The 20,465-nt window shown below is 43.5% G+C and overlaps 1 protein-coding gene across 1 annotated transcript; it reads right to left on the reverse strand.

The window, feature by feature from the left end:
- Positions 1 to 718: 718 nt before the first annotated feature.
- On the reverse strand, positions 719 to 17,307 carry PIN4 (peptidylprolyl cis/trans isomerase, NIMA-interacting 4). The gene is made up of 4 exons (XM_012435614.2): positions 17,225 to 17,307; positions 12,860 to 12,933; positions 1,993 to 2,112; positions 719 to 1,532 (listed from the first exon to the last, which is right to left on the reverse strand). Exons 1-4 carry the CDS (start codon positions 17,265 to 17,267, stop codon positions 1,374 to 1,376), a joined length of 396 nt encoding a protein of 131 aa, XP_012291037.1. The 5' UTR covers positions 17,268 to 17,307; the 3' UTR covers positions 719 to 1,373.
- Between the last annotated feature and the right edge of the window lie 3,158 nt (positions 17,308 to 20,465).

A 20,465-nucleotide genomic window follows, 5' to 3' on the forward strand; every position in this document is an offset into this window, starting at 1 on the left:
CGGCCCAGCCGTAGTTTCAGTTTATATCTATTTGAACATCTCTATATACTGGTATATCTGCTCTGTGGGGAAAATCTCATGGAGGCATAACCTACTGAGGTACTCAGAAACTCTTCTCAAGTGGGAAAGTAGTCAGGTCTCTAGGTAAAGTTGCCATTATATAAGTGGGTATAATATCAAATGCAGCTGAGGGAGAGAATGCAGAAATGCAGTGTTTTTGTTTGCTTGTTTGTTTCTGAGATGGAGTGTTCACTCTTGTTGCCTAGGGTGGAGTGCAATGGCACGATCTTGGCTCACCACAACCTCCACCTCCCGCATTCAAGAGATTCTCCTGCCTCAGCCTCTTGAGTAGCTGGGATTACGGCATGCGCCACCACGCCTGGCTAATTTTTTGTATTTTTAGTAGAGACAGGCTTTCTCCGTGTTGGTCTGACTGGTCTAGAACTCCCAACCTCAGGTGATCCGCCCGCCTCGGCCTCCCAAAGTGCTGGGATTACAGGCATGAGCCACCGCACTCGGCCTGCAGTGTGTTAAAATAATCACTGTTAAGAACCACATAGCTGTGTTGGCAAAGTTTTATTTTTGAAGCAGTATAGTACTTATATTAGTAATCTTTATACTTTTTTGTATGTCATAAATATGGCATTTTAAAATTTTAAAAATTTAGATGCACAGAACATTGGCCCTGGTAAGGACAGTCCTAATGTAACCCATACACTGAAGATGAGGGACTGACGTTTTTATGCTGACATCCATCCCTTTAGCCAGCATTTGGTTAGTCTAGTACAAAACAACCCATGGAAAAACTGAGTTCTTTTCCATCCAATAAACATTTATTTTAAAAGAAAGGAGTTAACACTGAAAGCCTATAATGTGCCACGTACTATGTTAAGAGAGCAGAGCTAATAATAAATGTCCTGGAAGATCAGAGTTGACTAACATGTAAAACAAATGTTGTCCGGGAATTTATTTTATGATTCTCATGTACTAATCTATTTGATGCCCAATATTTTCAGTTGTGTGAATAGTGTGAGTTGATATCTGCTTCCCCTGAAGATGGTTTCTGAATTGATTTATGGGACAGACTGAGAGTCAGATATAGTTCTGAGAAAAAAGGGAATACAGGTTAAAGGGAGTCTGCTTGACTTCTCTTTGAGAATGACTGACTGAATACCTACTGCAGTAGACACTCACTTATCCCCACCTTCTCTCACACCTACAAACCCATACTGACAGAGCCAAAATATAAGAAGTATCCAATATCTTTTCTTTTTAAAAATTTTTGTATTTCCTTGCAACTCCAGCTCAAAAGAATACCCAATACCTTTTAAAGAAACAAAATGTATAAAACTTATTCAGGCTTTCATATGATTTTATTTTCTTCCTTCAACCATAATAATATGATATCCAAATTTTGTCTTAACTGGTGGGTCTGTAAACACAGGCTTATCCATCCCACTTACAGGCAAGGCAAATGCTGCTTCTTGAAATGGTCCCACCATGGACCCTCTGGTCATCCAACCCAAGTCGCCCTGAAAAACCCAAAAGATAAGTGATATCGATTGGCCCTAAAGAGGGAACAGTTCTGGTGTAGCTTGAGAGAATTTCCCAACATTTTGCTAAGGTTATGAGGTATATTCCTAAGAGCAATACAGGAATAGGCTCAATAAGGACAAATAGGTGGAAGAAGTCTAACTCTAGACCAAACACATAAGCACTCTCAACACTGCTGGACTTTAAACTTAGCTGTGCAAGTTTGGTCATGCCTAGCTTCAGACACAGGTGACCCTTATTCTACTATTCATAAGTTGGACATTTCTGCTTTTGAGATCTTTAAACTAAAATATGGTTACAACTAATGGCTGAACAAAAGGAGTAATCCCTACTTTTGTGTTTCTTCTGTGGAGGACGGAGAATTTTATTTTATTATTTGTCATTTTTATTTTGCTCCCTCACCCTGAGAGAAAATTATAAATAATAAGAGCAACGTACCCCTTGCCTGGCTTTATCTTCACTATATTGTGCAGCCACTTCATTGAATCTCATCCCAGACTTTAACTTTTCCATGGCTTCCATGATTTTGCCATGTTTTTCACATAGAATGTGTCTGACCTGCAATGAAAAAGTACATTCATGGAATACTTGGAGACCCAAATGACTCTTCAAAGTACAGCGGTTACATTTGGATTACCCCCACCAGTTAAAAACAAAACAAAACAAAAAAAAAACATTAGCCGGGCGCGTTGGTTCTTGCCTGTAATCCCAGCACTTTGGGAGGCTGAGGCAGGTGGATCACCAGAGGTCAGGAGTTTGAGACCAGCCTGACCAACATGGAGAAACCCTGTCTCTACTAAAAATACAAAAAAAAAAAAAAAAATTAGCTGGGCGTGATGGCACTCACCTGTAATCCCAGCTACTTGGGAGGCTGAGGAAGGAGAATCACTTGAACCTGGGAGGCAGAGTTTGCAGTGAGCTGAGACTGCGCCATTGCACTCCAGCCTGGGTGACAGAGAGAGACTCTGTCTTAAAAAAAAAACAAGGCCAGGCGCAGTGGCTCACGCCTTTAATCCCAGCACTTTGGGAGGCCAAGGTGGGTGGATCACGAGGTCAAGAGATCGAGACCATCTGGTCAACATGGTGAAACCCCGTCTCTACTAAAAATACAAAAATTAGCTGGGCATGGTGGCACATGCCTGTAGTCCCAGCCACTCGGGAGGCTGAGGCAGGAGAATTGCTTGAACCCAGGAGGTGGAGGTTGCAGTGAGCCGAGATCGAGCCATTGCACTCCAGCCTGGGTAACAAGAGCAAAACTCTGTCTAAAAAAAAAAAAAAAAACAACATACATTAGTGCATATCAAGTAAAAATCCTGGAGGTTTGCCCTGGGCAACAACCACAAACCCATTCCCCATATTAATACAACGTCTCAGAGTCCTGATTTAGATGGAAAATGGGCACCTGGCTGTGGAAAGCTCCTATCTTTTACATGTACCTCCTCGCTAACAGGAGGAGGTAACGTGATACGTGTTGAGAGCTGTGGTCCTGGAATCAAATCCCAACTCTGCTGTATGAACTTAGGCGTGTATTTATTTATTTATTTATTTAGAGATGGAGTCTCACTCTGTCTCCCAGACTGGAGTGCAGTGGCGTGATCTCAGCTCACTGCAACCTCTGCCTCCCAGGTTCAAGCCACTCTCCTGCCTCAGCCTCCCAAGTAGCTGGGATACAGGCGCCCATCACCACGCCCAGCTAATTTTTGTATTTTTAGTAAAGACAGGGTTTCACTGTGTTGTCAAGGCCAGTCTTCAACCCCTGACCTCAAGTGATCCGCTCGCCTCAGCCTCCTAAAGTGCTAGGATGACAGGCATGAGCCACCATGCCCGGCTGAATTTAGGCATGTTTTTAAACCTCCAAGTGTTTCTCCATTTGTACGTTGAGATGCGACGATAATGGGACCTATGTGTTCTCATAGGATTGTGAAGACTGAGATAATGTAGCAACCATTGACCAATGCTAGCTATTATTTCATCAGAGTGAGGATGGTAAGAAAAAACCTGCTAGAAAGTCTTTCTTTTCTTTTGAGACAGAGTCTCCCTCTGTCACCCAGGCTCAGGTACAGTGGCAGGATCTCGGATCACTGCAACCTCCACCTCCCGGGTTCAAGTAATTATCCCGCCTCAGCCTCCTAGGTAGCTGGGACTACAGGTGTGCAACACCATGACCAGCTAATGTCTTGTATTTTTAGTAGTGATGGGGTTTCACTATGTTGGCCAGGCTGGTTTCAAATTCCTGGCCTCAAGTGATTCGCACACTTCGGCCTCCCAAAGTGCTGGGATTATAGGCGTGAGCACACCGTGCCTGGCCAGGAAGTGTTTCTTACTAAAAGAGACCCAATGTATAAGCCTCCCCACAATTCCACACTTTGAAAAGGTATCATAGGTTGAATATTAAGAACACCCAACCCTACTGAAGTATTCAAATTTGACCTATGTTTACATAAAGCCATGGATTGAAAAGAAACACTAATATCCTTAAAAATGATTTTGTCAAGATAGCTGTTCGGCAGGATTTCTCATTTCACATTCAAATACAATTACTTATATGTCACTTAACTGCATTATGAGAAATGAGTTATTAGGCAATTTTGTTGTTACGCAAACATAATAGTGTACTTACACAAACCTAGATGGTATAGCCAGCTATACACCTAGGCTATACAGCACAGTCTATTGCTCCTAGGCTACAAACCTGTACAGCATGTGACTGTACTGAATACCACAGGCAACTGTAACACAGTCTAAGTATTTGAGTATCTAAACATAGAAAAGGTAGAGTAAAAATACAGTATAAAAGATCAAAATGGTACACTTACATAGGACACCTAACATGAAAGGAGCTTGCAGGAGTGGAAGTTGCTCTGGGTGAGTCAGTGAGTGATGAGTAAATGTGAAGGCTTATGACATCATTACTGTATACTACTGTAGGCTTTTTTTTTTTTTTTGAGACAGAGTTTTGCTCTTGTTGTCCAGGCTGGAGTGTAATGGTACGATCTCAGCTCCCCCGACCAGGTTCAAGCAATTCTCTTGCCTCAGCCTCCAGAGTAGCTGGGATTATAGGCATGTACCACCGCACCCGGCTACCAGCTAATTTTGTTTTTGTTTTTGTTTTGAGACAGAGTCTTGCTCTGTCGCCCAGGCTGGAGTGCAGTGGTGCAATCTCAGCTCACTGCAACCTCCACCTCCCGGGTTCAAGCAATTCTCCTGCCTCAGTCTCCCTAGTAGCTGGGACTACAGGCATGTGCCATCATCCCTGGCTAATTTTTGTATTTTTAGTAGAGACAGGGTTTCGCCATGTTGCCCAGGCTGGTCTTGAACTCCTGACCTCAGGTGATCTGCCTGCCTCAGACTCCCAAAGTGCTGGGATTACAGGCATGAGCCACCATTCCTGGCCTAATTTTGTATTTTTAGCAGAGACGGGGTTTCACCATGTTGATCAGGCTGGTCTCAAACTCCTGACCTCAGGTGATCTGCCCACCTCAGCCTCCCAAAGTGGTGGGATTACAGGCGTGAGCCACCGCGCCTGGCCCCTACTGTAGACTCTATATACACTGTACATGTAAGCTACAGTCAATTTATAAAATACTTTTCTTTATTCAATAGTAAATTAACGTTAGCTTATTGTATCTTTTTAACTTTATACATTTAAATTATTTTTAATTTTTTGACTAATAACACTTGGCTTAAAAAACAAACATATTGTGCAACTGTACAAAAATATTTTCTTTCTTCATATCCTTATTCTATAAGCTTTTTTCTTTTTGTGAGACAAAGTCTGGCTCCGTCACCCAGGCTGGAGTGCAGTAGCATAATCTCAGCTCACTGCAACCAACGCCTCCCGGGTTCAAGTGATTCTCGTCCCTCTCAGCCTTCCAAGTAGCTGGGATTACAGGCGCCTATCACCACGCTTGGCTAATTTTTAAATTTTTTGAAGAGACAGGGTTTCGCCATGTTTGCCAGGCTGGTCTCAAACTCCTGACCTCAGGTGATCCACCAGCCTTGGCCTCCTAAAGTGCTGGGATTACAGGCGTGAGCCACCACACCTGGCCTCTATATGCTTTTTTCTATTTAAATCTTTTTTAACTTTTTAAACTTTTTTATTAATGACTAAGACACAAATACACACATTAGCTTAGGCCCACATAGGGTCAGGATCATCAGTATTACTGTTTTCCACCTCCATGTCCTGTCCCATGGAAAGGTCTTCAGGGACAATAACATGCATGGGACTGTCATCAGCTATGATAATGCCTTCTTCTGGAATATCTCCTGAAGGACCTGCCTGAGCCTGTTTTACGGCTAACTTTTTTTTTTAAGAGACAGCTTCTAAACTGCCTCCTTGTTTCTGCTCTTGTACTCACAAAGTGATCGTCTGATACAATTCCTGGGAAAGGGTACACTGCATTCATGGTCACAGATAGGGGATACTGTCCACCATTTTATAAATGAATAAATGAGTATTCTAGTTTAGACAGTGCAACAAAGAGTTTTTAGTTCCTGTGGGGTCTTCAAGTGTGATCAACCAACTGGCAACAGTGCCTCTGTGTCTTGGAGAGCCAAGCTACAGGAAGAGTTTGGGAGTGATGACGATGGAGGTGGCAGCTGAAGTGTGGAATTCATGAAGTTAACCAGGAAGATGAGAAAGAGAAGAGAAGGAAAGAAAGCTAAAGATAACCTTGAAGACTATCAGTGTTCAAGCAACAAGAACTCAAAAAGTGTAATAAAAAGGGGCCAGGCACAGTGGCTCACGCCTATAATCCCAGCACTTTGGGAGGCCAAGGTGAGAGGATCCCTTGAGGCTGGGAGTTGGGCAACATTAGCAAGACTCCTATCTCTACAAAAACTTTTAAAAAAATTAGCTGGGCACAGTGGTGCACATCTGTAGTCTTAGCTACACAGAGGCTGAAGCAGGAGGATCACTTGAGCCCAGGAATTGAAAGCTGCAGTGAGCTATGATCATGCCACTGCAGGTCATGCACTCCAGCCTGTATGACAGAGCAAGAACCTGTCTCTTAAAAAGAAAAAAGAAAAAGCATAATAAAAAGGAAAGGCCATATAGGTAGGCGAGAAATGTGTGCTAACAAACCAAGGCAGGAGAGAGTTTCAAGAAGGAAATGGTCAACAAGGGTTAAGTGCTGCAGAGACATCACGTAAGAAGTACAATAAATTGTGCAATGATGGAGCAATGATCTCAGAAAAAGGAGTTTCAGAAGAGTTTAAGTGCAGAAGCCAGAATGCAGCAGGTTGACTGAGGAAACAATGGGAAGTGGGAGGGTGATGTGTAACATGGGAGAGTCTCTCCACTAATTTTGTTTGAAAAGGAGAAAGGGCTCTGGCTAGAGGCAAAGGGTGGAAGACATGTAAATATGAATTTTAGGCCGAGTGTGGTGGCTCATGCCTGTAATCCCAGCACTTTGGGAGGCCGAGGCAGGCGGATCATCTGAGGCCAGGAATTAGAGACCAGCCTGGCCAACATGGTGAAACCTTGTCTCTACTAAAAATACAATTAGCCGGGCTTGGTGGTGGATGCCTGTAATCCCAGCTACTCGGGAGGCTGAGGCAGGAGAATCACTTGAACCCAGGAGGCAGAGGTTGCAGTGAGCTGAGATCGTACCATTGCACTCCAGCCTGGGCAACAAGAGCAAAACTGAAGACAGAACAAAAAGACAGTAGAGATAAATGAAGGAGCAAGGTATTCGAAACAAGGTTTGAAAAATTAGCCTTAAAGGAAAAAAAGGTGAGAGATAACTTTGTTGAAAGTGGCTAAAAGCCAATGAGTTCCTGAGGATAGGTCTGGTTTCCATTTTCTTGTTAAAATAGTAAAAACATTTGGCCAGGTGTGGTGGCTCATGCCTATAATCCCAGCTACTCAGGAGGCTGAGGCAGGAGAATTGCTTGAACCCGGGAGGTGGAGGTTGCGGTGAGCCGAGATCATGTCATTGCACTCCAGCCTGGTCGACAAGAGCAAAACTCCGTCTCAAAAATAATAATAATAACATTTAAAAGTTGATGAGTACTTAATATTTGCAAGGCGCTATGCTAAGTGCTTTAAATGAATTATCTCATTAAATCCTCATACTAACCCTATGAGACTAGATGAGTGTTTCTTAACCCTGGCAGCATATTAAAACCACCTCCAGAGTGTCTAAAAAATTTTATTTTTGTTGTTTGAGATGGAGTCTCACTCTGTTGCCCAGGCTGCAGTGCAGTGGCACAATCTCAGCTCACTGCAACCTCTGCCTCCCGGGTTCAAGCGATTCTCCTTCCTCAGCCTCCTGAGTAGCTGAGATTTCAGGTGCACACCACCAAGCCCAACTAATTTTTGTATTTTCAGTAGAGACGAGGTGTCACCATGTTGGCCAGGCTGGTCTCAAACTCCTGACCTCAAGTGATCCACCCACCTCAGCCTCCCAAAGTGCTGGAATTACAGGCATGAGCCACTGAGCCCAGCCCTTCTTAAAAAGTTATCAAGGTCCAGGCCCTCCTCCTAGAAATTCTGATGCAGTTGGTCTGGGGTGAGACCCTAGGCATGGGTATTTTTTTTAGGCGAATCTGATGTACATCAAGGGTTGAGAACTATGGGACGAAGTTCTCTGTTGACTGACAGGAGTGGGGTGGTGGATGGCTGCAGCCGAGTGGTTTTTGCTGAGCAGAACTGAGGGCCTAGGTAAAGTTAGAGACCAAGTATTAGTGGCCCCAATCCCCAAGGCTGTGTGACTTTCCAGTATAGCTCAGCAGTTCTGGTGGCTTGTTACTTCTTTTTGAACTGACTAAATTTTTCTTTCTTTCTTTTTTCGAGATGGAGTCTCGCTCTGTTGCCCAGGCTGGAGTGTAGTGGTGTGGTCGCAGCTCGCTGCAACCTCCGTCTTCCAGGTTCGAGTGATTCTCCTGCCTCAGCCTCCCGAGTAGCCGGGATTACAGGCGCCTGCCACCATGCCCGGCTAATTTTTGTATTTTTAGTAGAGATAATTCAAAACCATGTTGGCCAGGCTGGTTTTGAATTCCTGACCACAGATGATCTGCCCACCTTGGCCTCTCAAAGTGCTGGGAGTACAGGCATGAGCCATGGCACCTAGCCAAATATTTCTTTCTTAAGTAACTGTTTCAAATTTGAGCCAAGCTACTGAAATAAGTTAACCCATGAGCAAATATAATACTCATATTGGAATTATTAGTAAATATTTTATTTACATACTTATTAAAATTCAAGTATTAATATTTAAGTTGCCCCAAAGTAGACATTTTCAAGGAAATCTATCTTTTCTTTTTCCTTCCTTTCTTTCTTTTTTATTGACGCAAAGTAGATGTACATAGTTTCAGGGTAATGGAATAATCTAATACATTCATATAACTGGTAAAGATGAAATCAGTATATTTGGAATATACATCATCTTAAATATTTGTCTTTTCTTTATACTAGAACCACTCGAATTCTTCTCTTCTAACTATAGTTGTGATTTTAAGTGCAAAGAAAGTAGACCAGTGGATTGATCCTGAGTAGCAGGGAGGTGGATGCAGGAAGGTGGCCAAAAGAAAAAGAAACTAGAACTCCTCAATCCAATGGTGAAGCCCCTAGGCCTAATTTTGAGTTTGCAGGGCACAGGAGAACAAACATGAAGCCTGGGAGAAAGTGGGGAGAGCAGGGTGGGCTCGAGGGCTTGGGGGGGTCTACCAGGAGAAGAACAGAGGAACAGGATTGGGGGAGGAAGGAAGATAAAGGGAAGGATGGAAGCTATGATCAGTGGGTGGGTCTCAGAATCTGACAGCTTATAGTGACAAAAGGGCAGGGTATAGTGACAAAAGGGCAGGGTGTAGCTACAGGGGTGGGGTCTGAAGCAGAATGACAGAATGTGGAAGGAGCTGAACCCTAAAAGGCCAGAGGGTCCCAGGGTCTAAGTGTTGGGGCCTTCAAAACACACTTGCAACAACCCAGCTATCCTTCAACAGGCAAATGGTTTGACATATTACAGCACCTCCACATCATGGGATACAGGTTGAATATCATTTATCCAAAATGCTTGGGACCAGAGTGTTTTGGATTTGGGAGTATTTGCATTATACTTACCAGTTGAGCATCCCTAATCTGAAAATTCAAAATCTAAAATGCTACAATAAGCATTTGCTTTGAGTGTCATGTCAGTGCTTAAAAAGCTTCAGATTTTACAGCACTTTGGATTTTCGGATTTGGGATACTCAACTGGTACTACTTTGCAATACAAAGGAATAAACTATTGATAAACACATCACTTGAATGAAATCTCCAGCAAATTATACTGGTTTGATAAAACCAATCCCAAAAGGTTACATACTATATTATTCCATTCATGTAACATTCTTGACATTATAAAGTTACACTAATGGAGTACAGATAAGTTGCTGCCATAGGTTAAGGGGGCAGAGGTGGGGCAGGAGGGAAGTGGGTATAGTTACAAAAGGCCAACAGGAGGGATCCTTGTAGTGACAGTATTGTCTATATCTTGACTATACCAATGTCATTATCCTGTTTGTGCTCTTGTACTATAGTTCTGTTAGGTGTTACCATGGAGAGATACCAAGTATTATTTCTTTTTCTTTTCTTCTTTTTTTTTTTTCTTAGAGGCAAGGTCTCCTTCTGTTGCCCAGGCCAGAGTGCAGTGGCATGATCATGGCTCACTGCAGCCTTGAACTCCTGGGCTCAAACAATCCTCCCACTTCAGCCTCCCAAGTAGCTGGGACACACACCACCATGCCCAGCTAGATGTATTATTTCTTTCTTTCTTTTTTTTTTTTTAACTTGGCCAAGTCCTGAAGGAAAGATGTATTATTTCCTACAACTGCATGCAAATCTATAATTTTCTCAAAATAAAAGGCTTTATAAAAAATTTAGCCAGGCACAGTGCCTCAAGCCTGTAATCCTATAATCCCAGCATTTTGGGAGGTTGAGGTGGATGGATCACTTGAGGTCAGGAGTTCGAGATCAGCCTGGCAAACATGGTGAAACCTCGTCTCTACTAAAAATGCAAAACTTAGCCAGGCTTGGAGGCATATGCCTGTAATCCCAGCTACTCGGGAGGCTGAGGCCAGAGAATCGCTTGAACCCGCGAGGTGGAGGCTGCAGCGAGCCAAGATGGTGCCATTGCACTCCAGCCTGGGAGACAGAGCAAGACTTAATCTCAAAAAAAAAAAAATTTAACCCTATTTACTTTCCTAGTGAGTAAGTGCCACTCCTTTACATATATCTCATGCGTGCACATTGAACTTATTTTTTTCCATAGAGGGTAAGATGACTCTTTAAAGCCATATGCACCAGGCGTGGTGGTTCATGCCCCTATATTCTTAACACTTTTGGAGGCTGAGGTAGGAGGATCACTTGAGGCCAGGAGTTCAAAACCAGCCTGATCGACATAGTGAGGCCTCATTTCTACAAAGGTAAAAACAACAAAACAAAGTTTTTAAAAGCCATATGCAGTGGAACAGTCTCTTAGGTTAGATGCTTGTAAAAGCACATTAGGTGAAAACTGCATATTGCCAGAATTACCCTAGAACATTCTTTTATGAAGATGTCATACGGGAGACCAGCATGTCAGCTCTCATTAAGCCCAGACACAGCCAGACATGCTCTACTCCCAGTTTGTAACAATGAACACTTCTTCAATTGAACACCAGATGCAGTCACTGGGTTTTATTTAAGGGCTATGTTTTATGAAAACTTATCTTTGGACACCAGAACCTCACTTTGCATGACTGCATGCTCATACAAGAATTCAGGGCAACTACAGAAAAGCTGGTACATGTCTCTCATCTCTCTCTCTCTCACTGTGGGGCACAGGTTCATTGAATAGAAGAGTGGGCAGAACAGCCCACACCATTTACGTGATCTCTCTTTCTTAGGCCACACATATATGACTGAATTTATATGATGCAGTTCCACTGCTATGCTTATCATACAGCAATGAAATATATATATTTTCCTAACTGCTCCCAAGTAGACTTTGATAACAAGGACAATCTCTTACTTTTTATTTATTTATTTATTTATTTTTTGAGACAGGGTCTTGCTCTGTTGCACAGGATGAGTGCATTGGCATAATCATGGCTTACTGCAGCCTTGAATTCCCAGGCTCAAGCAATCCTCCCACTTCAGCCTCCCAAGTAGCTGGGGACACAGGTGTGCACCACCACGTCCAGCTAATTTTTTATTTTTTTTAGTGACAGGGTCTCGCTATGTTGCCCAGGCTGGTCTCAAACTCCTGGTCTCAAGTGATCCTCCCTCCTTGGCCTCCCAAAGTGCTGGGATTACAGCAGTGAACCATTGTGCCTGGCCCATCTCTTACTTTTTCTACTAAATTAAAAAAAAAAATCCCCAGAGCCTAATACACTGCTTGGCACAGGGCAGATGTCACTAAATCCTTACTGAATGAATGAATCAAAGTACAGGCTCCCATATCTTGACTAAAACATGGAAATTACCTTGTTACATAGTACTTACTAGTATAGTTCTGTCTGCAAATTAAATTTTCTCCCAGCAGATACTCCTCTGGGGCTAGGTTAAGTATTTCAAGTAGTTATTTACTGATTTTCTCCTGCCCCCATTTTCATGGTCAAGACCCTTGTTTGTAGCTCAGCTCGGGGGGTGGGGGCTGGTGAACTTTCTAAAGAGATCTGCACCCTTGTCTGTTTATTCAGCAAAGGCCTTTTAACACTTATCTAATCTCTTGGTTTCATAAAATATTATTTTTCCTGAGAAATAACTCAGTCACTTACTGGGAAAAATCTAAATGCATTTTAAGGAACAATACTAAAACATGAGGAAATTCTGGGTATCTGAGAAAGTATTTGAGAAAATATTTAAAGGAAATTACTTTTCATAAGCAAGATTGGTCTATATTTTCCAATTTTTTTGGAGATGGAGTTTCACTCTGTTGCTCAGGCTGGAGTGCAGTGGCACAATCTTGGCTCACCACAAACTCAGCCTCCCGGTTCAAGCGATTCTCAATTCTCATGCCTCAGCCTCCTGAGTAGCTGGAATTACAGGTGTGCACCACCACACCAGGCGAATTTCTGTATTTTTAGTAGAGACAAGGTTTCACCATTTTGGCCAGGCTGGTCTCGAACTCCTGACCTCAGGTGATCTGCCTGCCTTGGCCTCCCAAAATGCTGGGATTACAGGTGTGAACCACTGCACCCGGCTGCAATTTTGTGTTATTTTGATTTTATACCAGTGTTAGGTTAGCCTGTTAGAATGAGTTAAGCATTCTGCCTTTTATGTGTATCAACACAAATGGAATTTATTTTTCACATGGAAAAAAAGGAACTAGTAACTCACCTTTACTGCATTGCCACCACCTTTGGGACCTTGAGCCTTCTTGTCAGCACTGTCACTCCCAGAGGCTGCTCCCCCTTTAGAGAATAGATGACAGGTACTCATTTAAACTGCACCTCCATGTTTACAGAAAGGTCCAACACACAACAGGAGTTGATACTTCCATCAAAATGCCACACTTCAAAAGGGAACTCGGCCAGACACTTTACAACAAGGGTATCCAATCTTTGGCTTTCCTGGGCTACATTGGAAGAACTGTCTTGGGCCACACAAAATACACTAACACTAATGATAGCTGATGAGCTAAAACACACACACACACACACACACACACACAATCTCATAATGTTTTAAGAAAGTTTCTGAATTTGTTTTGGGTTGCATTCAAAGCCATCCTGGGCTGTATGCGGCCTATGGGCCACGAGTTGGACAAGCTTGCTTTACAGTATCAAGCTAAATGAATCTGACTCACCTTTCTTCAAACAGGAAATCTGTGTCCTATATAAACCCTTCACAGAAAGTGGATACACAAATTAGTGTGCTAATAGGTGAATGAAAGCTCCAGAAGCATGGCCCAGATTCTCTGCATCCAATTTAACACCCTGTCTTCTGAGGGCAGACCCCTAAGTTCTTGTAAGAATTCTATCATGTACTGCAACTATGTATTCAAGCATCACAACCCCAGTAAGTAAAATCTCCAAGAATATATTTTTTAAAAAGATCAAATTTCCCACTACCCATTTTTGGCTAAAGAATACATTCATGTCCAAATTTCTAGAGTCTACTACATTGCCTACTGATGTCTTCTAGAACCATTAGCAACATCTTACATTTTACTAGTATGTCATTTTACTACTATGGTGACTTCTGTGTCAATGGCAGCCTACTTACTGCTAGAGGCCGATGTTCCTAAGAACTAGAGCTGAATTAAGGGTTCAGTTCAATAAATATTTCCTAAACAACTACTGAATTCCAGGCACTGGGAGTACAAAGATGAACAAACCATGTACCTTCCTTTAGAAAATTCATATTCTAGTGAGGAAAACAGATCATTTCAGGAGAATGCAGGAGATGCAGAGATGGCTATAGACAGGGGGCTGTGGAAGCACAGAGGGACATTAGAGCCAGCCAGGGAAGGTTTCCTGGATGAGTAGGAGCTGGTCAGCCAAAGAATGGACAAGGAGACACTCCAGAATGGGGGAAACGACATGGTATGTGTAAGAAATTGTATGGATGAAGCCAAATCTGAGGTGGGAGTGCACTCAGATGAGCCTGCCTGAGGGAGGTAGCTGAGGGTCAGGGCACTGGGGACTTTTGGCCCCATTAAGGAGCTTGGGATTTGTCCTAGAAGTAATAGGGAGCTACTGAAAAGTTTTAAGCAAGAGTCTCCATCTTGCTTGTCTCAGTATCTCCAAGCCTAACACAATGCCTGGCACACAAAAAGTGTTTTAATAATTGTTTAAATAAACTGAAAACCCCAAATATTGACTGCCAAAAACCTAAGAAAACGCTACCGTCAAAGGAGTGTTATTAAATCAAACTCCTAACTGGGTTTGCTACTGAATGATGATGCCTTCCAGTTACCCCATCCTCTCCCCTGCTGGATGTTGTCATCTTCTGACGGCCATCTCACTGCCTTTGATTTCCTGAGGACTCTGGCATCAGCTTTGGGCTTCCTCTCCACCCTCACTCCTGCCATTACCTAAAGTGACCTCACCATCCATCCTGAGGAATCTCACAGTTCTGGGTCTCCTTCCCGAATGCCATGCTCTTTACTCCAAGTTACCTGCCCCGGCGGCGCACAACGGAACTGTGCCACTCAGAACTACTTCAGTCTCTGGCTATAACCTCCTGTCTTTCCAGCTTTCTCATGTCTCATTCCCACAATACTGGCTCTTTATTTCACAGAACCTCCCCCTCGACCCCAGTCCCTTCGTCCCGCTACATTGCCCTAGACCACCAGACTTCTCTTTTTCCCAGTCTGGACCCTATGCTCGTTCATCTGAACTGCGTTCCTACTGGCTCTCATAATTCCCTTGAGTTGCTATCCTATCATAACTGCTCAACAAAACTTCACCCATGGCTTAAGGCTGCACCTAGCTCTTTTCAATATATTGTGCCAGTTGTATGGTACTAGGTAAATCAGACTGTGAAGATTAGGTAGTCTACAAATTCATGGCCTTCGATCTTAGTCAAGCTCCTAGCCCTGAGGGAACTCCTTTCACTTGTGTTTCATTCCCTCTCCCATTACAATAGTCCAGACCTTCACCACTCTCCTCAAGACGCCTACTGAATCCCTGCCCCTCCATCTCCCTTCCTATGACCTCAAGCATAAAGTGTCCCTACTCCCCTGAGGTCCTGGATTCTATTTTCTCCTAAATCTCACTCCTCTGTACCTTTACCTCTTTTACTTTCTGGATCCTTCCGCCTCACTCCCAAATTTGCCCCATTCCAAAGAAGCAAAGAAAATAAAACTTTCTCTTAATCCTTGGTCCTCCTCACTCTACCATCCTATTTCCATGCTTTTCAATTAAAACTTTCCAAGAAGTCCAACTTACCACTTCCTAGTCAGTTCTCTAGTCACTGCAATCTGGCTTCTGCTTCACTGGAACCACTTTCACCTAAGGCCACCTCTAATTTCCAAATTTGCTGTGCTTGATAGACTACATCCTCTTTCTTTAAGACATTCTGGTCTCTCCAGCCTCTGGGCCATCATTCTGTACTCCCTCTATTTGTCTGCCTCTTTCTCTGCCTGTCCTAGCATCACATCCTCTGCTCTCTGCTCTTTTCATTCTATAAACTCTCCATGGATAACTGCATACACTCTCATGGGCTCAACTACCATCTATAAGTTAATGACTCCTAAAACTTAAATGTACAGTCTAGATCTCTCCCTCAAACTTCAGACTCAAATATCCAACCACTTCCTGACTACATCTCCACTCAGATGTCCCACAGACACCTCAAAGTCAATCTATCTGAAAGTGAATTGATTAATCTCATTCCTGCTCCTCATGTATCCTTGATGTTAGCCCACAGCACCGGCAACAAGTTAGAAATCCAATCTAGAAAACAGGATGATCGTTGATCCTCCCTTACCACCCTTCCCTAACCCAATAAATCACCAAGTTTTGACTATTTCACATCCTAATATTTATAGACTCTTTTCTCAGCTCCCACAGCTACTCCCTTATCTCAGTCCACCATCATCTCTCACCAAGACTACCACAATAATCTCCTTACAGGTCTTTCTGATCCTTAACCGACTTTCTTAGCACCATATATAGCACTCTCCATGACCTGGTCTTTGTTTCTGTCTTCATTCTCACCATTTGCCATTCTGCCTTGAGTTTTTGCTCCAGCAACACTATACTGCACACATCATGCTGTTTCTCACCTCAATGCTTTTGCCGCTGGACCCCAAGTTGGGAATGCTTTAACCTACCGCCAATGCCCATCTTAATCTCTGCCTAATTCATCTCCAGGAATTCTTCCCTTCCGTGTTCCCCAGCTAAATGAAGCACTTCCCTCAGTTTCTACTATCCCATACATATCCTTCAACACTACATTTAGTACAGTGCTTTATGATCACTAAGCCTTTATCTTCCTCTCTACTTCGGGAGCTCAAGGCCAAAATCTTTTTTTTTTTTTTTTTTTTTTTTTTGGCACAGGCTCGCTCTGTCGCCCAGGATAGAGTGCAGTGGCGCGATCTCGGCTCATTGCAACCTCTGCCTCTCGGGTTCAAGCGATTCTCCTGCCTCAGCCTCCCGAGTAGCTGGAATTACAGGCGCGCACCACCACGCCTGGCTAATTTTTGTATTTTTAGTAGAGACGGGGTTTTGCCATGTTGGCCAGTCTCGAACTCCTTACCTCAGGTGATCCAACCTCCTCGGCCTCCCAAAGTGCTGGGATTACAGGCTGAGCCACCGAGCCCAGCCCTCTGTCTTATTTTTATATCCTCAGCACTTAGCGCTGTGCCTGACACATTTCCGTTCAGTGGATGAATGATTCCTTCCCCGATGGTGGACATGGCATTCTATAAGCATTACAGTGAATTTTAAGGATCATAATCAATGTGTACTTCTTATTGCTGGCTTTTGATAAGACTAACTTTTACAGCTCTAATAACTCCTTGAAATAGCAGTCTTAAGTCATCGTTTCCGAGGAACTATGCCCACCAGATTCCATTACCCACCAGGACGGTCCCTGAACCGCGGCCCAATGTATTCCTATAGACGTAATCGATGGCAGCACTGTGGGACCACTGCTACCTGCTGCATCCGTCCCGGACTCCAGAGATGGACTATCTGTTCCCTCCCTTCGCTCCTCACCCGCCCCCATTCTCCTTGATAGCTCTGGCCGCTCTACCTTTCCCCGCTTTTCCAGAACCACTTTTTCCTTTGGGCGGCATCTTGGGAACCTGCTGTTGAACTCTGAACTGCTCCAGTTGCCTTACAAGCCCCTTTAGACCACATGGGCATGCCCTGAACAAATGCCTGAAAGCCGCATCGCAATAGACCGTTTTTATTGCAACTCCAGAAGCAGGCACAGCTTGGGGCAGACCCCATCCTTTGGCTCTCGGACCAATGGGGCCGAAGATGTATGACCAATAAGACGCTTGGGGCCGAGGCGAAGGCCGAGGGGCGGAGACAAAGGCTGGATTGAGGCGGGAAACCCCGCCTCTGCGCTTTTTGTGACTTCTACCAGATCCCCCTCTCCCCAAGCTCTGCACCCCAAACCCCGCCTCCCTGTTGCGTTCTTCACGCTTGCGCAGTAGGAGCCGCGGGGGCCTCTGCAGTACCTCGGCGCCCGCTCTAGCCAATCCCACGGGGCCATCAAAGAGAAGCAGGAAGAACCTTGGTGGCGGCCAACTTCCGCTGTCTCCTCCTACACACAGGGCTGCGCTCTATGGCAGTTTTTCGTTTGTTAATTTTATTCTGCAGTTGTAGCTAATTGGGTTCAAAAGGTAGTTTTTTAAAAGACCTGATACCCCTTTGCCTCTTGCAGAGCGCTCGGTCATGGAGAAACATTAGAAACCGTCTCAAGTGCTCCTCAGTCGGATAGTGCTTAAATGTTTCAGCCACACAAAAAGATAGTACGCACCATTCAAAATAACGATTGTAAGGCTCTGTGTACAGATGGGGAAATGTTTTCAAGACCAAGATAAATAATGTGATTCCTTTTATATATTCTTTTCTTTTCCAGTGTCATGTAATACTATGGAATATGATTCCTTTTAAAAGAAGTATATGTAATGTACTATATGGTATATGAATCTAAAGGAGAGGAAAGCTATACAGCAAGATGTGGCCAGTGGTGCTAGTACATACAGGTCCTCGTATTTGTTTCCGTATATTTTCCAAAATTTCCATTGTGCAGTGTAATGTAAAAACATGGATTCTGGAGCCAGATTGCCTAGTTTCAAATCCTTGCTCCACATCTGTCTACTAGTTCCATGACCTTGAGGAAGTTACTTCACTTCTCCTTGGCTCAGTTTTATCATCTGTGAAATGGAGTCAATGATAATAGTACCTACTGTTATCCTATCAGGTGTTAAGAGAATTAAAGAAGTTCATATCTGTAAAGCGTATAAAACGATGACTTGCTCATATTGTGTTTGCCTAAGATAAATGATTTTTGAATTTGTGCCCACACACTTTTTCTCCCCTTAGAATTCCTCCCACCCATCAAAAATTTGTATATGGCATGTCAAGAGGGCGTTTCCTCCACTCCATGAGTGAGCTGTCCTGGCTTGCCACTTCAGCCAGATTATAGAGATCTTCCAGCTCAAAGTTTAGTTTTTGGATGCAGCCTTGCTGGACTTGGAGATGCTTCATGCTGATACCAGGGAGTCAGGTATTTTTGAGATTGTGCTCATACCCTACTCAAGACATAACATACAGCCCCCTATGTTGGGTTGCTGTAAGTTCTGGACCTATTTTGGGCACTCCTTGTTTTGGACTGGGAGTGATCAACTGCAGAGATCTTTCCTCCCCCACTCGCCGCATACTACAGCGATGAGAGGATCATTGCTCTGCCACTTCTGAGGCGGATCCCGTCCCCATACTAATTTTCCAAGTCCAGCTGCGAGATGTGGGGGCAGGAGAGTCGGGGTTCATCAGGTTATCCATGGCCAAGAGGCCCAAGAGGAACTTTGAGTTTTGATTTTTCACTAGGAAGAGGCTTTCCTGTAACAAACTGGCCATGGCAGTTGCGAAGCAGGAATGAAGAAAACTAGAGTTCAGATCCCAATGAACAGCCAATGTCTGTCAATGGCTGATGTGCCTGGCAAATGCTTAGTGCCTGGAACACTGTGAGAACTCTGTGCATTCCAGCAGATAATAACAGCAACAATGATAATAAGCAAGCCTGTGTCTGTGGCTGAATTTTTCAAGCAAGCCTGAAGGCCAATAGCTCCAAGGGGAAAAGAATGAGCGTAGGCCTGCTGGAGCTTCCAAGGTCAAAAGCATTTTAAGACAGTCAGATCTCAACTATGCAGTATGCATTTCAAAAAGATGGGGCAGGTATTATGATACAATTTTAAGTATCAGTTCTGAAATGTGAGTTTAACTTTCATTTTCTTCTGTTTATATTATATTCTGTTTTATTACTTGACATTTGTTTTTTTTCATTATTCAGGAGAAAAAGACAATAAATGTAATTTGAAAAGCAAATCATAGAAAAGCCAGCTTCTGTTCAGGGTTAAGTCTGCACCAGTCTATGGAGGCAGACTGTAAAGGAGTCTGTGGAGCAGAGTGACAAATTAACTGAAGAGAAAGGGCAGGGGGAGCAAAGAGGAGAAAAATTCAGCCTTGAAACTATGGTAACATCTGCTGGAGTGTGCACTGTGACTCAGCCAGCAATGGCTGCCAGTTGTATTTTCTACTAATTACTTCTCAGGTTCATTTTTCTATGCATTACTTGAGGAAAATCAGGAAGAGAAGCTGGCAGCCCTCTTCCCAGGACAGAGGTTCACAGACCTTGGCCCAGACTCACACACTGCCCCACCTGACCTGCTCCACAGCCAAAGAATTACAGTTTCTTTCCTACTTGAGATCCCAGCAGAGCTTATTCTGCAAGGGAAAGCTTGAAGCAACAAAACACAGAGCTCTAGTTGATCCCATTCATGATGGTCATTACATAGGGAGCTCTGGGCCGCAGACTCTGGGGACAAGGGCAAGAAATGGTCATGTTTGGAAAATGAAGACAGGAAAAAAATCAGTACATAGTGGATGACATCAGCTACCTATAAAAGTAACCAATCATCATGGCAAATGGACATAGGTATTAATATTTAAATATACTGCTGATATGACTGATGTGTCTCCATGAGTACAGTCAGTGGCCAAATAACTTTCTAACCCACTTCATACTAGGTAATGAAGCTTTGACTGGTTTTTCAAAAAGGGCTTCAGAGAAGAAGGCTTCATCTATGTTTGTCCAGCATTATCTAAGAAAAGAACTACAGTTTCTGGAAGACCTTACTATACCAGTATCTCACGGGGTGGAGTTTGTTTTTTAGAGGCAGTGTTCACTTGAGACAGTGGAAAACAACCAACACAAATTGCACATGTACTATGTGTAAGGTTTGTTCTTGCTGACTTTAAAA

The sequence above is a fragment of the Aotus nancymaae genome, unplaced genomic scaffold, assembly GCF_030222135.1.
Source record: "Aotus nancymaae isolate 86718 unplaced genomic scaffold, 86718_ANA_hifiasm-v0.15.2.pri h1tg000081l, whole genome shotgun sequence".
Classification (NCBI taxonomy): domain Eukaryota; kingdom Metazoa; phylum Chordata; class Mammalia; order Primates; family Aotidae; genus Aotus; species Aotus nancymaae.